We start from the raw sequence: 23,645 nt of genomic DNA on the forward strand, positions 1-23,645 counted from the left end.
AGGAGGAGGAGGAGGAGGACAAGAGAGATGGCTCAGCAGTCAAGAGCACTTACTGCTCTTGCAGAGAACCCAAGTTCAGTTCCCAGCACCCACACAGCTGCTCAGAACCATCTGAAACTCCAGTTCCAGGGTTTCTGACACCACCTTCTGAACTCTGAGCACTGAACATATGTAGTGCATGGACAGACAAAACACACACATAAAATAAAATAAAATAACCCATATAAAACAATATAAATAAGGTAATAAAAGATTTTAACTAGTTAAAATATTTGAAAAGATACTCCCTCAAATAAGACATTAGCACTCAAATTCCAAAACTCATCAAACTTCATTGTCGGCTGTATGCTTTTTTTTTAGAGCATTAGAAAACATTAGAACACATGAAAAGATGTTCAACATCGTTCATCAATAAACACAAATTAAAGCAACACCAAGATAACATTACAAACCTATAGCAATGCCTAAAATGAAAAGGACTGATTATTTAGTGAGAATCTAGTAAGTTAGATGTACCAGTACAGCACCCATTAATGGCAATGTGGGTATGAGCATGCAGAACAGTTGGAAGCCATTCTTAGAAATAAAAGGTGGCACCTCTACTTTGCAAAAGAGTCTGGTTGTTTCTTGAAGAAAAAAAACTTCAAAAATTATCAGATAATCAGCAAATCTATTCTATCTATGCATTTAAGAGAAATAAAAAGAATACATCTTTATAAAGATTTATATGCAAGTAGTTATACCAACATTGTTCACAATACCTAAAACATGGAAACAACACAAGTGTCCGTCAATGAAAGGGTAAATAAACAGTAGCGTCTCCCTAAAGGACTGTGCTAACACAAAGTGGGACAGCCTTCTGGCTTGAACAACAAAATTATAAAGAAATCCAAAAGTGTTTTGCTGATCAAAAGAAGCCAGACACAAGGAGTACATATTAGACACTCTTATATCTATGTGAGATGAGGAACAGGCAAAAACAATCTAAGCAATAGATGCTAGGAAGTGGTTGTTTTAGAGGAAGCAGAATTGACTATACTGGGTTATGAAGAATCTTTCTGAGGGGATGACAAGTCTGGTATATGCATTTTCTTGCCACACTCAATTACCAAAACTCATCAAGCAGCATTGTTGTCTGTGTGCTTATATATATATATATATATATATATATATATATATATATATATATATATATATATATACTCATATATAATATATAATGTATATATTAAATATTTAATATATATATCAATTAAGTCTTTATTGATCTGCTTCCTTTCTTTCTTACTTCCTGGAATAAGACAGGATTAGTGCGCCAGCAGCCTTCTTAGACCATGAAGATAAAACCCAAGTAGCAATAATGGCTGAGCAGGCAGCAGGGAAGCCTTGAATTCCTGTGTGTGGATCCGCTAAGTTAGTCCTGAACTGAAAGAAATAATTCTCCTCCTAAGCCAGTGTTTCTGTTACTTGCAAGCAAACACAATTCCTAAGAATTATAATCAGTAAGAATTTCCTTTTAGGTTAAAATTGCTTTGGATTTGCTTTGGATTATGTTAGATTACAGTTGAGAACTAAACTATATTTCTTTTCTTTTTCCATGTATTATTTATTTACTTAGTTTTTAGTTAATTAGTTAGTTAGTTAGTTAATTAGTTAGTTTTTTGAGACACAGTTTTTCTGTGTAACCTGGCTGTTCTGGAACTTGCTTCTTAGGCCAGGCTGGCCTTGAACTCAGAGATCTGCCAGCCTCTGCCTCCCGAGTATTAGGACTAAAGATGTGCACCACCACTGCCCGGCTTATGAGAACTATATTAAACTTTTAAATTGATATAACACCATTTGCTTCTTATATATATGACTCCCTTTAATGTATTAAAATATTAAATGCTAATACATCTGTAACACACACAAATTGTGTGAAAGAGAGAGAGAGGGAGAGAGAGAGAGAAAAGAGAGAGAGAGAAATTGTAATAGAAGGATAAGATTTTGGATTAAACCAGATCTTTTTAGAAATCTTTATTTAGTAATGTGGCCTTGGGTAAGTTCATTACCTCTCAGAGTCCTCTGTTACTTCCTCTGAGTACTGGATGCACACGAGACCAGCTTTAGCCCACCATCATTATAAGGATGGAATGAGATCACATATATGATGAGTTTGGCATAGAGGTGGATACCAAGCACATGGTAGCTCTTTCTCAGTAGAAGAATATTAAATACCTTGATTTTGGAATATGTCATTGACGGACGGTACTGATAAGCCATCACAAGGCAATTCGCCCTTGACTATTCCCTGTATAACACATGTTTTTAGTGGCTGATTGTAGCATATTATAATAGAGGCACTGCCTCATTTCCTGTTGAATTTAATTGCAGTGAAGGCTGCTGCTCTCAGCGATGAGCAAAAGCCACATTTCCCAAAGTGCGTCAGAGGAAGGTGCAAAAAAATGTTATTTTGATAGAAAGACTCAGAAAAAAAATGTAGGGTAGTATCAAATAGCCCTAGGAAGTGGTGGTCACTAGGAACTGAAGATCTCTGAGGGACTGGTATGTGTGTCCTGTGTAGCCAATGGTGAAAGACAAAAATCTTCCTGCCCACAAACAGGAAACGTAGTTGGCTCCACCCTGACCTGCAAACCTGGCAGAGGATGCAGGGTCTGAAGACTAGACCATGCAGTTATGATGACCCCACCTTGTCTGGAAGCTACCTAGGCCGCAGAGAATGGCTGAGATCCAATCTCGAGGCAGAATGCCAGGGTGTTAACAAGCCACTGGCACAGGCACCCAGGTGTGTGGATTCCATCTATAGAAGGCAGTACTCAGGGATGCCAGGGAGTTCACTCACTTACCTACAAGGGTTGGTGATTTCCTCTGGGGTTGTTTTCATGAAAGGAGAAACGGGCTTTTCCACAAAAGAGCCAAAGCCCAGTCTAAAGTTGCTGGTTAATTTAGACATCTCTTTGGCGAGCCGGGAGCCAAGCTCTTTGATTGTGTTGAGGTCGTCATCCATGGAGGCAGAGAGGTCCATGAGGTAATACAGATCTACTGGGTAATCTTCTGTCTGGCGGACCTGCACTTGTAGAGTCTGCTCACCCCCTGCAATGTCCCGTGAGAAAGGCAACGCCTTAAACACAGCGGTTCTTTGTAACTAACCAATCTTGAGTTAGCTGGCTACTTTATTTCAGTGTGACCTTATTAAAATGCAGGCAATCTCAGGAATTGTGTGGCAACAGTTATCAATGAACACCTCCATGCAAATTTTGCAGCAGAGGAGACTGAAGGAGGTGTATGTTGGGATATTTTATATCTCCTAGGGAGAAATAGCATCCATTTAGATGGAAGATAAGCTGCCCTTTTTTGGTGTGTGGCTTTAAAAAAAGGTGAACCAAATAAAGGAGAGATTAAACCTACTTTTCAGTCCTTGCAGAAATAATGCAGTAATGTGGTCGCCATTTGAGTAATTCGAATGGTCACCATCAGAGAAGCTGTCTTCATTTGTAATGCAATGAAGAGACATGTTAGTAATTCCCCGTCTCCTTCATATTGGGAAATGAGAATCCCAATAACCAATGATGGGTGATGGGGTGCCAGAGGGATTATTGGATAGCAAGGCACAGACACGGCAGTAGGAAACTCTATACCATACCTGGTCTCAATTTAAGAACCAAGCTTTGAGGAGCAATCTGAACAATGTCAGAACTATTTTTCTGTCGGCCTACGCTGAGAGCCTTATTTTGAAGAACTTCTACTTGGGAGACAGGGTTTTCGATGAAGGGTAATTGGCATCCTTTGGCTAAAAGATTCGCTGGGGTGTCACACCTTTCGCCAGCTCCAGACAGGTGGGTGAAATTCTAAAGGGGGAAAAATAACAATGAAAAAATACAAATCTGCATTTCTTTGTAAGATTCCAGACATTAAATTTGTATGTGCTTTGTGAAATAAGTACATGCTAGGAACATCACATCTCCCACATGAGTGGTGGTGATTGGCAGATGGAGTTCTGTGATAGCTGAATAACGGGAAAATTTAGCTAGCAATATTTTTGAATAAATCTGAGTCTCTCTCTCTCTCTTTCTCTCTCTCTCTCTCTCTCTCTCTCTCTCTCTCTCTCTCTCTCTCTCTCTTTACTACATTTAGTCAAATTCATCTAACAGGTTTTTTTCCAAAGCCCATGTTATAAAACTTCTTCAGTGATCTGAGCAGATCTTTTAAATGTCTGTGCTCCCAAAATTGATAATTTCCTGAGAATTTATTTGTTCCAGATGAATGGCTGGTTCCTGGACTCCTAGCTTAGGACTGTCACCACATCCAGAGAGATGTTTGCTATGGATTTCTAAAGGTCAGAGCACCTGGCATCTCCTTGTCTAACACTCTGCTGCTTTTATCGAATGAGGTGTTCCCTTCGATTATAGCATCCTTTCACTTGAATTGACCTCTCAAGGACTTTAAGCTCAGTGTCTTTAAGGATTCTAGTTCAAGGTCTTTTAGAGCTCCCTCCACAACCCAGGTCTGGAGGCTGAAAGAGGTTTAAAGGTGTGCATTCTGTCTGGGATTTCAGAAAGTCCCAGCTCTTCAGGTCCATTCAGAAAGAAGGCAGGGAGGTGTGGGGCTCAACAGAGATGTGGCCACTCTGATCTGCAGTATAAGAGCAGGGAGATGGAGCTAAGGGACGAACAGAACAGGTGCTACTGACAGGCAAAGCTGGTCCTGAGCTGAGTTGATCTGAGGCCCTTGGACTCTGGTATGTGTGTATGTGTGTGATGTGCTCATGGAAGCCAGTTTCTTGCCCCTTAGGATTCTAAGCCATTACTACTATTTTCACCAACTAGGAAAGTTACACTTCTTCTGCAATTGACTTTCAAAAATACAATTTGTTACCTGTCAGTCAGACCCATACAGATTTATAGCTGTAACCTGAGTCTAGCAAACTGCAACTTCCCATGATGTACTAAAGGCAAACAGTGGCTGCACAAGGCCTCAGGATGCTTCCTAACACAGTACAATGGCTATCAGCTCTGCTCAGCCTTTGCCAAAAGAATAAAGTTGGGGAGGAGGTAGGGCTGGAGAGATGGCTCAGCAGTTAAGAGCACTGACTGCTCTTCCAAAAGTCCTGAGTTCAATTCCCAGCATCACATGGTGGCTCACAACCATCTGTAATAGGAACTGATACCCTCTTCTGGTATTGTCTAAAAACAACTACAGTGTACTCATATAAATATAATAAATAAATCTTTAAAAAAAAAGAATAAAGTTGGAGAGGAGCAGTTTGTGAGTTTGTGTATATATACTCTCAGGTTTGTTCATCCTTTGCGCTAATGGCCACAGCTGTCTGCCACAGCTGGTGTACTCATGACTACTTTTATTATTGGAGAGGCCTCTAAAATGATCTGGCCTTAAAACTTGATGATCACGTGACCAGCTACAACTAAAACCCTCAGTAACACCTTAGGAAACACTTATTTATGCTAAAAAAAAAATGAACTTAATGATAAATTCTAATGGGCTGGAGAGATAGGTCAACTACAGCTAAGAATGCTTATTGCTCTTCTAGAGGACCCAAGTTCAATTCCCAGCACCCATGTCAAGAAACTCACAACTGGCTATAAGTGTAGTTCCATGTGATCTGATTCTGTCTTCTGACCTCCATGGGTAACACACACACACAAAGTAAACATAAACTCCAGATTGACACAATATTTTTTGTCTCTGCCATGTTACTAATATTGTGTTCTAGACAGTGTCCAAAGAGTATATGGGTTTGTTCCTTGGTGAATATTCTCAGTCCTGTGTTTCATATTTAACCTTAAAAGAGAATAATTGCCTTGAATTTTATTTGTGGCCTAAGCAGTTAAGGCACTGTGTGTGGCGAGGGGAGGGGGCATGGAGCAGGCTGTTTTATGCTTTCTGCATGTGAGGCAACCCTCCACAGATACATAATAAACAGGGAATTTGGGTGCTAATAGTTCCAGCCCAGTTCTGATCCGGGCGACATCTAGATTCCTTTCCCTTTGCATGCTACTTGGCTTCTGCCGTTGGCATTTGTAAGCCTTGATTGGCACTTAGATTCTTTCCAATGGGTGGGACTTAAAAATCCAAAAAGCCAAGGCTGCTTTTTCTTAGTGTGAATCCTTTCCACCTTGCTCTCTGCATCACAGCACAGGCTGGGACTTGGTCTGTCTTGTTACTTAGCCTTCAAACTCTCCACACTTCTTCACGCAAGTTTCACTCTGATCGGACTAGGACTGTTTCTTTAGAGCTGTGGTTCTCAACCTTTCTCATGCTGCAACCCATTAATACAGTTCCTCAGGTTGTGGTGACCCCCCCCACCCAAAAAATTATTTTTGCTGATACTGCACAACTGTAATGTTGCTGCTATTATGAACTGTCAGTAAATGTATGTGTTTTCTAATGATCTTAGGCGACCCCTGTGAGAGGGTCATTCAACCCGGACAGAGATAGTGACCTACACAGGTTGAGAACCACCGCTTTAGAGCTTTGCTGTGCTCACTCTGTTCCTGACTATGCAAAAGAATTGGCTGATGCCTGAATTGTAGTTTTTCCCTTCTTGAAGTACCTAGCACAGACTTACAATGGATCTCAGGTCCCAGATGGAACACAACTACATTGTATCAACATTCAATGTCTGCTTCACTTTGGACAGTATCTCTGTGGCCACCAATTATCCAGACAGAATATTACACCAGTAAACAGCTACAAAGACTTTATAGCAAGGAAAGTAGCACTTGGAAGGCAGAGGAAGGTGGATTTCTGAGTTCTAGGCCAGCCTGGTCTACAGAGTGAGTTCCAGGACAGCCAGGGATACACGGAGAAACTCTCAGAGAGAGAGAGAGGGAGAGAGAGAGAGAGAGAGAGAGAGAGAGAGAGAGAGAGAGAGAGAGAGAGAGAGAGAGAGAGAGAAAGAGAGAGAGAGAGAGAGAGGTAACCAGATGGCTGGCACCTCTTTAATCTCAACACTGGCCAGGCAGAAGCCAATGAGTTCCAGGCCAGCCTGGTCTACATAGTGAGCTGCTGGCCAGCCAATGCTATGTTGTGAGACCCCACTGTGTGAGACTTACACCCACTGTGAGTCTCAAAAATAAAAATCAAAAAATAAATAAAGTAATTAAATTAAATAAGAGAATTGTCTAGGTTTAATAAAGGATGTTCAAGTTTTAAAGAACAATTTGACATCCATTCCTTCAGTAAGTTGTCTCCAAAATATAGATGGATCCAACTATGATCCACTGACCATCACATTCCTTTCTTGGCTACTCATTCAACCCCACAGAGAGAAGCACTTTCACGGAGGATGTTAATGAATGTGGAAACAGAGTTAGAAACAGGGTGATAGTCAGGGATTTACCTCCTGGGAGCACCAGGCACAGTGAGGTCCTGTGAGCAGGCAGTCTGAGCAGGTTTCTGCACCACCCCAGGCACAGCCACCTAAGAGCAAGGCCAGCAACAGGCAAGGATTAGAGCACATTCCTTCATCCCGCTTATGGGACTAACTCCCTCTTACTAGAGCAAAGCTATACAAAAATTTACTTTACAAAATGAATCCTCCGAAGGCTAGTAACTCACATCTAAGTTTATAGCTTAGACCCATCACATTGGAAATAGCTACATCATGTAAACAGTGTCTCAGACCACAACTGTGTCTAACTGCTCAGTACAGAATCATGAGATTTAGCTGCCTCCTGTTTAACACCTGCCGCTTAATTTCAAAGGCATGTCTGTACTCATTAAAAAAGAAAAAGGTTTCTCTTATAAATTCAGCATTTCTGTTTCCGAATCCTCCACTCTTTCCAATTAGGACTCCCAGGTGGACAGCTTTGTTGTGCCACAAAACAGAAAAGCTTCTGAAGTGGCTATCAGGACTACACTCACAAGTCCCATTGTTCAGGAACGCTGTCTAATCCTCCTCATTAAAATGCCAGTGAAGCCTTTGTATTTATTTACCTTGTACCTAGAACCTTCACTGGGGGGCAATGCCCTAGTCTGCCTATAGTTTGTGAAAGTGTCTCAGTGGCACGAGAGCCATCAGACAGATCAAATGAAAAATGACTGCAGGTCTGTTTTCTGAAGCAAATGACAGTTTGTCAAGCATACGGTGAGAGCGATATCTGAGAGAGCTTACCTTGGACGTGATCATTCCTTCCTAGAAGTAGCAGGAACAGGCAGACCAGCTCAATCCCCATTCGGTTCAGTTTTCACTGTGCAGACAGATTAAAAATGAATTACCTTCAGGGTTACAAGACCAAAGCTGGAAGCCGTGAAAGTCTTTCTTGCCGTGTTTTTTTTTTCTTTTTTTCTTTTTTTTTTAAAAAAAAAAAAGTAAAACTACTCACACTGCTCTGAAAGTAACTTGAGCTGTAAGTTCAAAAGCTTTCATTAAGAGTGAAATGAAAACAGAAGCTACCTGGACAGGCAAAGCAGAAAAGCTGTGTTTAAAAGCACCTTCCAAATGCTTACTTCCTCGTTCACCTTATAAGGAAGTCAGGTGTACAATCCCCGGGAAGGTGGGGAGACTCAGTGCAGGAGACATTTTTATGTGTGTCAATTCTATTAGCTGTACTGTATCCTAGAGAAATTTAGTCTCTTTAGTGAAATGCTAATCAATGAGCTGTCAAAAGACCGATTTAAATGTATGGTTTTCATAACAATTTTAATTTAATGCTGTAAGGATGTGAAATAAAACACCAGAACTTAAGCTAAATGTAAGGAAGCTTTAAAAAACAAAGTCAACTTAAAATACCTGAGATTTTTGGTTTTCATATTAGAGCCTCTGCAGAGAATTGAAATGAGCTCTGAAAAATATAAACATTATTTTACAGTCAAATTAGAAGTTAGGCAAAGTAGAACAAAAAACACTGTTTTCTTATCTTTCAAATGATACAAGAGATATTTTTTCACACGCCTAGAATTCTTATTTTTAAAAGCACATTAAAGGCTCTGTATATGAAGATCAACTAGGTCAAAATAAAGCCTCAGCATAACAGAAACAATAGAGACAGAAACAATAGCAGCCAAGATTCTGACCTCTGTTTCTAGAGCATTCTTCCAGGATGGTGACCACGGAGAGCATTTGATGGGCACAAGGAAGGTCCTGTGATCCATCAAGTACCAAGATCATAAAACAAGCAAAACATTACTAAAAACAAGGTTAAAAAATATAAAAGAAAGGAAAGGCTCCCAGCTCCCAGCTCCTGGCTTGGCACATAGAAATCATTTGATATATATGAATGACAGCTCAAAATGTGTACATTCTACAGGTAAATCTGCAAGGTTTATATACCCCATCTCCTTACCCACACCCTCCCTTCTGGGGATGTTTGGGATTCGTACAAACTGTGAGCAGGTAAGAATCAAGCTCTGTCATTCTAAGTCATCTGACCTTAGGCAGGCTCCTTTATGTCTGGGCTCACGTCCTGGGAGACTATCTTTTGAAGGTATGTTTCCAGGCAAGCATGAGAAACCTGGAAAGAGAAGAGAACAAATTATAGACTACTTAGATTTTTTTCCCAGCAGCCTATATTCAGTTTTCAACTCTGTCATATACAAAACCCAGGAAGAAAACAGAAAGTCTCCTGCAGTAAGAATCCAGATTGGAGAGCCGAAAGATGACACTTTGAGAGAGGAAAAAAAAAAGTGTGTGTGAAATATGTGCCTACATTTGAAGGATGGTGGAACCATGACTCTCTGCCGATGATACTGCCACCATTTTTAAAAACCATTGGCAAAGGTTTTCTGAGCATTTGTGTCAGATACATTCTTTCAAGATATACTTTTATTTTTAATTGACATAACAATGAATGCATCCTTAGGGTAGAGTGTATATATATGTGTATATATATATATATATATATATATATATATACACACACACACAATTTCTTTGGGGAATGTTCAAATTCTTCTGTGATAGCTATTTTTGTTTTGCTTTGTTTTTTTGGTTTTTCGAGACAGGGTTTCTCTGTATAGCCCTGGCTGTCCTGGAGCTCACTCTGTAGACCAGGCTGGCCTCGAACTCAGAAATCCGCCTGCCTCTGCCTCCCAAGTGCTAGGATTAAAGGCGTGCGCCACCACCGCCCGGCGAGCTATTTTTAAATATTCAATAAATTGTCAACCAAAGTTGTCCTACTGTGTTTTACAATATTAGCTACTCCTCCTGAAATGGCATATTGGTACCCAGTAACAATCATCTCTCCATCCCTCCCTCCCATCCTCTTCTGGCTCCATTCTTTTGTTTGCTACATTTTGTTCTCAACTATTTACTCTGTGTGTGTGTGTGTATCTGTGTGTCTGTGTGTATGTACCTGTGTGTGTGTGTGTGTGTATGTGTGTGAGTCTGTGTGTATGTACCTGTGTGTGTTTGTATGTGTGTCTGTGTTTGTCTGTGTATATGTACCTGTGTGTGTGTGTGTATGTCTGTGTGTGTATACCTGGGTGTGTTTGTGTGTATGTACCTGCGTGTGTTTGTGTGTGTGTGAATGGCTACTGGTATACATGTGTGATAGCATGAGGTCAGAGGATAACTTTTGGAGTTGGTTCTTTGCTTCCTTGTTGAAGCAGGGTCTCTTTCATAGTTTCTGTTGCTGGCCAGGCTGAGACCTCCAGCCCACTCACATCTCTTCCTTCCGTCTCACCATAGGAGTGCTGGGATTCTAGGTGTATATACCCAGTACCTTCAGCTTTTACATGGATTCCAGGGATCAAAATCATGTTATCAGGTTGATCTGCTCAGCCTCCTCCCTGATGGGTAGTTTCTCTTTTTGAGAAAACTCTAATGATCTCCCCAATGCAGATATTATGCTTTAAATTTTTTTAAAAAAATATTACTTGTTTTTATTATTGTATAAATTTTTGCCTACACATAAATAAGTGTACTATGTGCCCACTACCCACAGAACCCAGAAGAGGGTATTAGATCTTTTGGAACTGAAATTACAGATAGTTGTGAGCTGCCAGGTGGGTTTAAGATACAAACCAAGCCCTCTGTAAGAACAGCAAATGTTCTTAACTACTGGGCTATCTTTCCAGCCCCAGGTATTATTCTCGAAGCAGAGGCTATGTTATGAAAATAAATAAAGTAAAATGAAACAAGTGCTTTCCTCAGATAGCATATATTTTATGATGCGTCAGTGAGGGACAGGGATCTGGCTGTGGACAGTAATAAGGCTAGGTTAAAGGTAAAGGCTGTATTCTCCTATTTAGGGAAATCAAGAGAGGTTTTTCTGGTGCTTGGGGACTGCCCATTATGAAAGGCTGTTGATATGATAATAGAGAGGTACCAGGATTCAAGATAGATTTAGAAAAGGACTGTGTTCAAGGATTAGATGTGCATATGAAAGGAAGAAATGTTTATGGCCCTGAGACCCCGAGTGGCACTGCTCTTGACTGAGAGGTTAGTGAGGGGAAGCAGCTTTCATATGGAAGATGAGCATCAAGAACATGACTATTTGAGATCCCAGAAGATACCATGAATGCAACTAGACATTGCAACCTGGAACTTGGGGTGGTATCAAAATACAAATATAGAACTGGGTACATCATCGTGGACTGACAGCTATGGGACTGAAGATGTTCAAATACAGGAGTCTGAATAAGATCTCTGAGAAAGTGGGAATGGGTGAGGGACAGCCCGGGGCCTGGGCCTAGCTGTATCTAGCAGTGAATAAGGAAACTGCTAACTAACACACACTCCAACTTGCCAAGAAGGAAGTATCTTTGTAACAATACAATTCCCTGACTATCTCTCATGTTTCGACTCTTCTTGCTGGCAGAGGCAATGACTGCCTTTGTTCTGGACCCAGGAATGTTTAAGTGAGCAGTCTCTAAGGAGAGACATAGAGTCTCTCTCTAAGGCCCGCAGGGAATTGCTTACAGCTTTGAAAGCTCAAGATTGTGTGTCTGTTCAGATTAAGGGACAAATGTGCTTACACCTTACAAAGTTAGTGAGAGAGAGAGAGAGCAGGCATGCTTGCCGACTGCCAATTATGAAAGGGCTTGAGTCCTCTAACCAAGGCTTTCTGTCTCAGAGCCCAGCCTACATCATCTGTAGGCATCTCTTTCCTTTTGTGTTGTCTTGGGAGAACTGAGGTTGGGAGATAAATAAAAGAACGTGCTGACACTCTGGCCATCGCTTCGGCTGTGAGTGATAAAGTCCTTTATCTCTGACACAAACATATTGTGTCTCAGTCAGTACCCATGAGTCCATGACAGTCGTAACCCTCTGGTGTTCATGATGTCCCTCATATCCAGGCCCACGCTTTTGGCCCCTGCTGCCTACAGGCCCTTTGTCTGCCTCCCTCCTGCCCAGTTTGGCTCACTGCTCTTGGTCTCTAAGAGACTCTTGGGTCTCTCACATCTTCATTTCCCATGGGTGTTGCAAAGCATCCATGACCACTGCTCATACTTGTCTGAATACTAACCTCTCTCCCTCTCTAGACTGTGAGGGTTTTTTTTTAAAGCATTAATTTGCAGAATGAACATTTATTGACTTCTTACTATGCAGCGGGACATAATTGCTTCTAGCTAATCTTTTTGTTCCCAGTGAGTAACACAATGCATGGCACTTCATAAGTAGTTATGTTTATGGGGCAGAGTAATGGAATGTATGTTTTCATTGCCTAGTGTTGCCGGGCAGTGGTGGTGCATGCCTTTAATCCCAGTCTTGGGAGGCAGAGGCAGGCAGATTTCTGAGTTCGAGGCCAGCCTGGTCTACAGAGTGAGTTCCAGGACAGCCAGGGCGATACAGAGAAACCCTGTCTCGAAAAATCATTGCCTAGTGTTTCACCAGCGACAGGGAAGTCACTCAAGACTTAATGGCTGAACAGATGAGCAAACGAATACTGTTTGGGAGGGAGCAGAGTACCGGCAGGGGGAGGGATGTTATGCTCCCTGCTTGGGTTGTGATGAGAGCTGACAAAAGGCTTCTTATGCAGGGAACAGAAAATGAAGGAGGAACTGAAGAGAAGACAGAGTAGGAGGGGGTTCAAGAAAATACCCCTTTCTCTGGCTCCACATTATGTGGTCTGAACATTGTATTCAAAGCTGTAGGGTACGGGAAAGGCTTGGTCTTGCTTCCTGACAATTCTGTGCTCAGTGTCCTGCCCTCAGAAGGGAAGGGATGCAGCCCTCCTTGATCATCCTACAAGCAAGAACCCACTAGTTTAAGTATCCTGAAGGAAACTTTGCCCCTTAGCCAAGCAGGTCATTTCCTTCTGTATTTTCAGATAGTGGTCTTCCTGATCCTTAGAAGACAAGTGTCAAGACCCCTGGCAGTCCCTGAAATCTAGAAGGTACCAAGCCCTGTGCTATGATTTTTCCTGTATATAAGTCCACAGATTTCACACCTTCTCTGTCTTAAGCAGGCCCACATGCCATGGTTCTAACTGTTGCAGTTTGGGGTGAGACAGCAAAACTTGAATAGATTTCTTTTCCTTTCTCATAGCTTCGCAGATATTCTGGTTCTCAACATAGACTTTAGCTACTGTGGCATACAATATTTTTCTGTCCCGATATTGAGAATTTTCACCTTCTCTGCTTAAAGCAATCCTTTTTTTTTTTTTTTTTGATTTTTCGAGACAGGGTTTCTCTGTATAGCCCTGGCTGTCCTGGAGCTCACTTTGTAGACCAGGCTGGCCTCGAACTCAGAAATCCACCTGCCTCTGCCTCCCAAGTGCTGGGATTAAAGGCGTGCGCCACCACCGCCTGGCAAAGCAATTCTTTATAGCTCCACTTCACATATCTAAGTTCCAGCATCACCACGAGTATTCTTCAAAGGCATTTTTTTCAAGTAAAGTAAGAATTTCTTGAATACAATTCAGTAGCACCATGGCATCTGAAAGCTGATATAACCAAGAGGGATAATGAATGAGTAGCATATATTAGGCAGATACACTTGACAAAGGGTCATTCATGCCCTGGGCAGGAAGAGGTGAGATGGTACAAGATTTTATCCTGAATGGTTCACTACTAACATCTTAAATTGTATTTATTTCTAGAATCTTCCATTTAATATTTTTAGACTGTGGATTGACTATGTGTAACTAGAATCTTAGAAATCCAAACTATAAATGGGCGAGTATAAGGGAAATGCTATCTGCAGCTATAGGTGGGAGATCAGGAATCTTGTAATGAGGGGTAAAACTGACAAGAGGGATTGGGGAGAGAGTCAGGAGCACATTAGGTTGGAGGGAAGAAGCCTCTTTAAGAGGGATTCCACAGTTATGTGGAACCTAAAGGCAGTGGAAAAAAAATACCAAGTCAGAGATGAGCATCAGAATGAAGTCATCATTAGTAAAAGGCACTGAGCCATGAACATGGACAAAGACCCTCAGATCCCCAAGCTGAGAGGAAGCCATGGCCCCAACTTCTGTGGACACAGATGCTTTGTAGGTTCATCTCACTAAGGTTCAGCTCCTCCTAGCTTTCCCAAGCACCCTTTCTCTGTTGGAACAATAAATCTTTAAAAACAAATCTGTATTTACTATAAGTGACTAGATCTTTGTATTTCTTACAAAGATCCTGCCATACGGTCTACACTTTCAGACAGAGTGGTTAAGTTCACAGAACACAGCCATTGCATTTGCTTAGAGCCAAGCCTGGAGGCTCTGACTACATTTGAGAGTTTGACCCTCTTCAAAGAGTATGAGCTAAGAGGCAGGCTTTCAGCGGGTCTTTATTCAGAAGGTGTAGAAGGAAGTCCCTGACTTTGGGAGATTGTATTAAATAGTTTGACTCACTGTGTTTAGCTTTGGCCCAGCCACTCATCCATATCAAGGAATGACTGTCTAGAACCCCTAGCCTGCCCCAGTGCTCATGAAAACACTCCTGGAATGGGAAATATGAGCTAATCTGGAAGGGGAAAAAAAACTAGATCATGGGGGCCTTAATAATGACCATTGACTTAGGCTGGCCCTTGCTTGGTTACCTGCTTTACTTAAGTACCAGTGACACATCTCTTTGGGTTGTTTGTCTGTTTGTTTGTTTGGTTTGTTTGGGTTGTTTTCTGTGAAAATATTTGATAGTGAGAACTTAAAAGAAGAGAATGTAAATGAAAGTGTTGCCTTTGAGTCTGCTGTAGGTACACCTTTGTGGGTCTGCATAGGAATTATTCGCAGACTTCTATGGTTGATTTAGGTATGGGTAACATAGAGTCACGGAATCTGGATGTGGATATCTTTGTCTTGATTTCAAGACCTTAATTGTTTTTAAAAAGGGATATGTTTAGTCTTCTTGCTATCCTCCCATTGTGGGCACAATGTCCATAATGTATTAAGCACAAAACTGTCTCTTGACCTACATCATACAGTTTTTTTTAAGAGTAAGATATATATATATATATATATATATATATATATATATATATTAATCATGGTAGAACATACATAGGAAACAAGCTACTATTTGAAATATTTCTAAGTATATATCCAGTGGCAATGAAAATATATCATTAATTATAGTGTAATCCAGTGGTTTAAGTACATTTCGCAAGCTATACAATTCTTACTGAAATCTGTTTCAAGACCTCTTTCACTACCTTTATCATTAAATGATGACAGCATTTCTCTGCCCCCATCACCTAGAAACACCCCCCACACACCTCGTTCTGTTGTCGGTCTCTGAATTTAACTATTTAAGACTTACTCCATGGAATTCTTTGTCCTTTTGTGACTGTCTTATTTCACTTAGCATAATATTCTGACATTTCGTCCATGTTATAGCTCATGTCAGAATCCAGTCCCTTTGAAGGCTGAGAAGTTGGTCTTCTGTTGTACCGGTAGGAGACTATTTGTTGATTCATTTAGCTAAAAATAAAATTTTAGGCTGTTTCTAGCTTTGGCTCTTGTGAATGGCAGAGCTATGACGGTTAATGTTTGAGTACCTGCAGAGTCCAGAGCCTATTTAAGCTTCTGATGCTTGTGCTGGGGGGAACTTGGGTACAGTAGGGAGAATTTGATGTCGGCTGCAGGGAGCTTGGGACAAACTGCTGTCTTGCTGTGTGTCTGTAGGGATGAGGATGGCTTCTGCATATTAGTTCCTAGATTAAAAACTAGTAACTTCCACCTTTCAGGATATAGGGGTAGACTGACTTCTACCGCTCTGAGATTGATCCAGGCTTTTGTAGGGGCTGAGATTATGGAGCATCCAGAAAGGGATGGATGCGAAACTGGAAATAAAGAATGGATTTGTTAATTAGAAGTAAGATAAGAAAGGCTTGACAAGTTGCTGAAGGCTTGGAGACTGCACTGCTCTTGATCATTTTTTTTTTCTTGACGTCACCTCAGGCAGTTCACCAGAAATCTTTACCTAGAATCTGCTCCCTTCTCATCTGGAGCCACTTGCAGTTTCCCAGTAACTCCAGAAGCCTGTGCGAACTGGCAGGCTAAGCGTAGACTCCATCCATGTCATGGGGCTCCCCATCTGTTTCACTCAGGGTTTGTGCCTACTGTAGCCAGTGTTATTGAATGCTTACCAAATACCAGGCACGGCTACCCAGTTCACCTCATTTCATTCATACCCAAAAGAGAAAAATCCCATAGAGGCGATTTTACACCCATTTACAAGATAAAGAGACTGGGACCTGGAAAAGATATCCAAATGCTACTGCTACTCTTGGGCAGAGCCTTGAAGATAGGCCACTTCCTCTGCTCATCCCCCCACCCCCTGCCGACCACCCCAGAGCTTGGCATCACTGTGCAGATAAGAGACATTCATGGAATCATAAGAGTATCACAAAAAGAGATATCAATAAGAAGGAAGTTTTAAAACGCGCCTCTGTGTCGTTAGGTTTCTTGTTCTACTCTGGCCCAATGTATATCCATCTGTTCTTTGCTTTCTTCATCTTGTGGGTCATTTACACTGCTGAAAATGAGTCAAAGCTGCTATTCTGGACTTCTTGGTCCTTCTTTTTCCTTCCCTGTTTGAAGTTTAGTTCAAACCACTTGAACAAAATGAAACAAAACATGTTGCTTGGCCTCGTAGGGGAAGCTGCAGCCACTGGTGGGCAGCCAGGCACTGAGTGCAGCCTGGCACTTTCTGGGCTGGAAGATGTCTAAGAACTCAGGCCTGGTGCTTACCTGCCATTGCCTACTGTGGAGCCCAGCAGGCACACGGGGAATACTCCCTCTGAGCTGAGCATCCGCTGCTTGGGCAGCCTTCCCTCCTCAGAAGTCAGAAATGACCTTGAAGTCTGAGCTCTCTCTGGCTTTTTGCTTGTGAAATAAACTCAAGATAAAAACCCTCCTCCCCCCGTACACACACACACACAAACACAAAATACCAGCAAGTAGAAGTTTATTAAGACTGGCCTCTGAGGAGACTCATTATGTGTTTTCCCCTAGTTCCACCCCACCTCCTTTTATTTTTTTTTCTACCTATGAACCAAGCAAATGGCTTTCTATGGCAAGAAGTTCACATGAACAAATAGACACTGAGAGCCAGGTGATTTCAGGTGATTTTCTCAGCTTGCAAACATGATAGGCATTCCAATCCTTTTCATTCCAAATGATAAATCCAACCAAGAGCTAGAATCCTCAATTTTGAGAGAGATATATTATATATAAGTATATATGTGTATATATTTAGACTATACGTGTAGTTTTGAAATGTATACATTATATATATTTTTCTAATGAGACTGTCTATTATTATTGAAACTGGAATAGGGCAAGCATTGCAAGTCCAAAAAAAATTAGATTCTCATTTATTTCTTCTTTCTTTAATTCATCAGCTACCTACTGAGATCACAACTCACACAGAGGACTGTTCTGGGAATACAGTGCAAATTAAAACTGACAAAGCACCTGCCACTTGGAGTTTATAGTGGGAGAGACAAATATAAACACACAAAAGGCAACATGAGGTGGGTGGGGAAAGCTAAGGAAACAGTCATGAGTTAAGATCAGACAGTTCTCAAAAGGAAGGCCAGAGAAGAGTCTCTGCTAGGGTGCAATTTAGACAGAGCCCAGAGAGAAGAAAGTGAGAGTTACATGGCTGCCATGGTAAGACTGTGACCAGGATGCTGGGAGAAGAGAAGCCAGGCTGGGGTGGTTTCTGTGAATAAGCCTACAGCAGTAGACAGGCCACAGGGAGCCAAGAGCCCAGGGGCCACAGTCAGGAAACTACATTTGTATTCTGCATGAAAAGAGCAGCTTTTAGGGAAGTTTTGGATATTATTTTTGAAGAGATCACTCTGAGTAGACCACAGACTGCAGGTAGAGTTAGCATGGATGGAAGCCAGGGAACTCGCTGAAGGCTGTTTAAACAGTGGAAGCCAGAGGGGTCGAGTGCTTGGCTTGGACAGTGGTAGAAGTAAAAGAACTAGTGACGAGCGCTTGCATTCTGCACCTATACCCAAGGTTGACCAGATGTAGAAATGATTGCTTATGGCTGGGAGAGAAATGAAGTGAGCAAGAAGACCTGGAAGAGTTATGAAGGGCCTACCAGATATCCTCACCATCTCCAACAGATTTTTCTAGATCAGAGAGAAACGAAGTTGAGCCCATCCATCATCAAAGTGATAGTGAAGTCAGACATATTTTAATGATTTGGAGAGTCATGCAGAACTTAGCATAGTGAAGTGATTGCAAGGCAGAGTCAGAAGAGTCTAGACACTGCAGGCAAGAGCTTGACAGCCAGACTGTTCATATGCTGTGTAAATGTCCCTTCAGTTCAGTAAAAGTCAGATTAGCCAGTGTCTTCAGTTCTGGAGTTTCCCAAGCACCTGAAGAATAAAAGAAAATCTGGGCCGGGCAGTGGTGGCACACACCTTTAATCCCAGCACCTGGGGCAGAGGCAGGCAGATTTCTGAGTTTGAGGCCAGCCTGGTCTACAGAGTGAGTTCCAGGACAACCAGGGCTATACAGACAAACCCTGTCTCAAAAAAACAAAACAAAACAAACAAAAAAAAAAAAAGAAAAGGAAAAAGAAAAGAAAAAAGGAAAAAAGAGAAAGAAAAAGAAAAAGAAAAAAGAAAGAAAAAAGAAAAAGAGAAAGGAAAATCTGAAAAATCCCTTTGGCCCCATGATCTTCCATGACTGTGCTGCTTAACTAATAAGGTAGAAAAATAGTTTTCCAATTTACTTAATGTGTCAGTATCTATTTAGTCTGTGCACTAAAACTATAAATATGTATGACTCCTCATTAAGCCATTTTTATAAGGCAGGTGAGCTTGGCCATCTTATGCTAAAATGAATTCAAAATGGAAGAATTTCAACCTTTTTCTGTCTTTAAAGGCAATTTATGTAGTTGTGACATGACAAAAACTTTTTTTTTTTTTTGAGACAGGGTTTCTTTGTATAGGTCTGGCTGATTTGGAACTCACACTCTAGACCAGACTGGCCTCAAATTCAGAGATCTGCTTGCCTCTGTCTATAAAATGCTAGGATTAAAGGTGTGTGCCTCCATCGCCCATCTTATGGGGAGGTTTTGAGGGAGTTTGAAAAGCATCGTTATGTCCTGAAATCTCTGTTGTCTAAAGGCTGTTTTGCATGGAGTTGTCTCTTGTTCTCTATCCTAATCTAAAGCCCCTTTCTCAACACAAGACAGCTATTGAACCTAGGCATAGATCAAAAAATGCTCACTAGGAATTCAACATTAAAGTAAGAACTCAATTATTATTGTATTAGTCAGGGTTCTCTAGAATTACAGAATTTATGGGTAGTCTCTATAAGTTTGTTGATGACTTATAGTCTGTAGTCTAACTTCCAATAATGCTCAGCAGCAGCTGTGAATGGAAGTCCAAGGATCTAGCAGTTGCTTAGTCCCACAAGGCAAGCAGGTGAAGCAGAGAGAGCCTTCCTTCTTCCAATGTCCTTATGTAGGTCTCCAGCAGAAGGTGTGTGCCACTATGCCTTTAATCCCAGATGACCTTGAACTCAGAGACCTCCCTATCTTAATCTTCTGGGATTCATAGTCTCTGTGCTTCAAGATCTCCATGCCAAGATCCAGGTCAGGAACTTGTATGTCCCAGCCTCCAGATTAGGATCACAGGTGAGCCTTCCAATTCTGGATTGTAGTTCATTCCAGACATAGTCAAGTTGACAACCAGGAATAGCCACTACAGTTATTATTATTATTATTATTATTATTATTATTATTATTATTATTATTATTATAGCTAAAGTCTTGTATATACCAGGCTGGCTTTGAACTCTAGATCCTTCCGCCTTAGCCTCCTGATGCTGAGATTACAGGTGTGTACCAGCATGCCCAATAATAATAATTTTATACCAAGAAGTTCATTAGAAGTTTTACAATTACAACAACATCAAAATAAAGCTTTTTGAGAGAAGAAAGTTGTTCTCACTTGTGAATATTTTGGAAGATGTGTGTGTAATGCTGGGAGAAACAACATACCTTCCATGTATTGAAATATTATAAATCTTAGGCATCCATAGACTAAGGCTCAATAACATGAAAAATACGGTTGTCAGTCTTTTGCCAGCTCAGGCACTGGCAGATTGTTGGCCATCTTTTGCACAGCATCAGTTAGTCTTGAAGTGATTGAGGGTCTAAACTTTATGCAACCAAAGATTAGGAGGATGGAATTTAAACTGACACAATGATTTATTTTATGAATGTTGCTGGTAGAAGTACCTGGTTCCCCAAACTGTGTTCTAAAGAAAGCTGTTAATCCTCACCCTCATAATGAAATGTGCCATAGTTTATTTAATATAGCCTATTAAATCCCCTCATCAGAAAGTCATGGTGTCCATTAATCTAGTAAACACTCCAAAAAACTCCACAGGGAAGAAAACTGTTAATCTTTGTTTAACAGTTAAACAGGAACCTGCTCCTGGGGAAAGTCCGTTTCCACACGTGCTTTTTGGCATCCCTGAATCCCTTTCACCTAATATAATCTCAGCTTTACTGGAAGAGAGTCCATATCTGAGATTATTGGGATTTTACTGAGCCTACTCTCAGGGAAACCCAGAATCCAATATAATTTGCCTGCCCAGCTGTCAGATTTCATAAGGAAGCTTTGCTCCTGTCTTCTGAATGCATTGTCTCCTCAAAGACTCCCCAGACAGGCTTCCTGGAGGGTAGGGTTCTCTAAGAGAAAGAAGTTCAGAAGGCAAGTCTATTTTAGGGATGGTGCAGATATGGCCTCTGAGATATCTCGAGCTCAGAGCCAAATCTTGACTTTGGCTGCTTAAAAAGACCAGACACTATATTTTCAGTGTAAACGACCCAGTTGGATTCCCTTGTGAAACAGGGCCCAAGCTACTCACTACTTTCCATTGATTTTTTTTTCCTCTCTCTGAACAAGAGTATCCCAGTTTTTGCTGTGTCAGCCCCTAGCCTAACCCTTTTAGGCACAACATACCCAAGTTCTCATTTCTGTCCTTCTACCTATCTGGTTTGCAAAGGGTCCAGAAGAGTAGTTCCTTCAAGAGCACCACCTTCCCTTCTTGGAGTAGGATCCTTTTTGCCAGGTGAGGATACTAGATTATAATTTCATACTTGTTCTCATTGCACCGTCTGAATCCTGTGGAGCTGGTGGCCTTCACTACACAAGGCCGGAACACTCTTTGATTATGGGTTTCTCCTCTCAACATGCCTACTCTTAAGAGCACCTTCATTTCTTATAGTGACCAATCACTGCTTGAATGTTGAAGGTTGTCATCAATTTAGTCTCATCTTGGCATTTTCCTACAATGGCATGGTTTTTATCAAAGATTCTCCTGTTGCTGTGGGAATAAAGTGAATATATAGGGTCTGTTTTGTCTGTCTACCTTACTGGACTGCAAAGTAGTTAAGAAAGGATCACCACACCTTATTTTGTTTGGGTTTCTAAGCAAAATCTAAGATATAATGTGGGTGGTTTTTTTAACTGAATTCAGTAACAGATAGATGTAAAGAAGCAGACAGACCATGCTCAAGGGTATATTTATGACTTGCAGGTTTCCTTTTCTTAAGAATTTCTTGCCGGGCAGTGGTAGTGCACGCCTTTGATCGCAGCACTTGGGAGGCAGAGGCAGGCAGGTTTCTGAGTTCGTGGCCACCTGGTCTACAGAGTGAGTTCCAGGACAGCTAGGGCTACACAGAGAAACCCTGTATCGGAAAAAAAAAAAAAAAGAACAACAACAACAAAAAAAGAATTTCTTTCTCAGAAAAAGGGAAAACTAAATCTGAATCCTTTGAACAATGTGCAAATAGTAGGGTTGACATCAATTTGAAAATATCTGATATACAAGAATCACTGAGGTATTCGATTTAGTTTTACTTATCTTTGGAATGAGACAAAATTATAGTTAAAGCAATATTTTCAGGTAATTCACAAATAAAGGGCTACCTCATTTTTTAAAATCAACAGTCTGTCTTAAGACATGAACTATCCAGCAAATAGCTCTGAAATGCCAGTGGTTGGCAGTGACTTAGTGGGATGCTGTAGTCAAATCCAAGCAGTCTGAGGAGGATCAATATATGGTTAACCCTCACATTAACTTCTTGTGTACCAGGCACCTTCTAAGTCTTTATCACTCTAAGGTGACACACATTTCCCCACTCAGAGATATCTGGTATAATGTTTTTAGTTCAATGATTTCATATATGGATTTCTGACAAAGCCCATTCCCACATTCCCTATTTTCCTTTACTATTAACTTCTGGTTTGTACAATGCAGTTTTTAAAATTAAGAAGTTAAGACTAGTGCATCGATTCTCTGCTATCCATACTTCATTCAGATTTCCCCGTTTCTGTCTTACCCCTTTCCATCTATGAATCCTCTTAGGACATCACATTACACTTGCTGTCATGACTTTAGGATCTTTTGTGGATGGATTCTTCCCATTTCATTGAAGAAGTGAGACACACATGGAGGGTAACTAGCTCACCACTGCTTTGTAGCTACTTAGTGGGGATGCTGGCCTCAAACCATAAGCATCTGGTTAACCTTTGCATTACTGTATCGTTACCTTAATGGCGCTATTTCACGTTGAAGCACATGGTTCTTTGTCAGTTTTGGCAGGCAGGTTGTCAGAGTGGCATGAATAACTGACCTGGTGGCTTCGCTGAAGTAGAGAAAGCATTCATATAGGCAGTTTACAACAATGGCCCATGGTTCTTGGGACTTGAAGAGCTTCCTGCCATCACAGGAGGCTTATAAAACAGAAATTGATTCTCCTTCTGGAAGCTCCCTGTGGGCTCTGGGTCTCTCTCCTAGCTCCAAATGACCCCCTCCCCCACAGTCCTTGGCTCCCTGGACTTGTAGATGTGTCTCTTGGATGCCTCCTTTACACAGGCTTTCCTTCTCTGTATCTCCTTCCTACACGGACTCTTGGCCATTGAAGTTCTGACCATCTAAAAGATCCAGGATGCTGTCCTTACAAGGAGGCCCTTAGTTCTATCTTTTCCTGGCTTATATCTAAAAGACCATTTTTCCAAATAAGACTCCATTTACAGACATGAGGAAGTTAGATACAGCCTTTGGATATAGCCACTGTTCAACCCATTAGAGAGATTAATAATTCACATAGGCTTGTTGAGAGGAGTAAATGGTATATTATATTTGATAGCTTGTTTAAAATGAGTTGTTATTGTTGTTGTTAGTATTATTATTATTACCAGATTATCTCTCAATACACAGTTTGGGTGAATATCCCAAATGAAATCGTGCCACACAGCCATGACTAGTTAG

The 23,645-nt window shown here is 41.1% G+C and overlaps 1 protein-coding gene across 5 annotated transcripts in view; it reads right to left on the reverse strand.

Annotated features, from left to right (window-relative positions):
• Window positions 1-23,645, reverse strand: part of Itgb6 (integrin subunit beta 6) — a 125,335-nt gene that overhangs the window by 66,749 nt on the left and 34,941 nt on the right. The window contains exons 2-7 of one of the 5 annotated variants that reach the window (XM_031370376.1): window positions 9,392-9,473; window positions 8,753-8,804; window positions 8,135-8,210; window positions 7,361-7,440; window positions 3,644-3,848; window positions 2,847-3,093 (exon numbers count right to left, since the gene is read on the reverse strand). In XM_031370376.1, the coding sequence (XP_031226236.1) occupies window positions 2,847-3,093; window positions 3,644-3,848; window positions 7,361-7,440; window positions 8,135-8,195 (593 nt within the window). In that variant the 5' untranslated portion in view covers window positions 8,196-8,210; window positions 8,753-8,804; window positions 9,392-9,473. Of the gene's footprint in view, window positions 1-2,846; window positions 3,094-3,643; window positions 3,849-7,360; window positions 7,441-8,134; window positions 8,211-8,345; window positions 8,456-8,752; window positions 8,805-9,036; window positions 9,054-9,391; window positions 9,474-23,645 lie in introns of those variants that run through there. The other 4 variants (XM_031370377.1, XM_031370379.1, XM_031370378.1 and 1 more) reach the window with 4 other exon arrangements.

The sequence above is a fragment of the Mastomys coucha genome, unplaced genomic scaffold, assembly GCF_008632895.1.
Source record: "Mastomys coucha isolate ucsf_1 unplaced genomic scaffold, UCSF_Mcou_1 pScaffold15, whole genome shotgun sequence".
NCBI classification, from domain to species: Eukaryota; Metazoa; Chordata; class Mammalia; order Rodentia; family Muridae; genus Mastomys; species Mastomys coucha.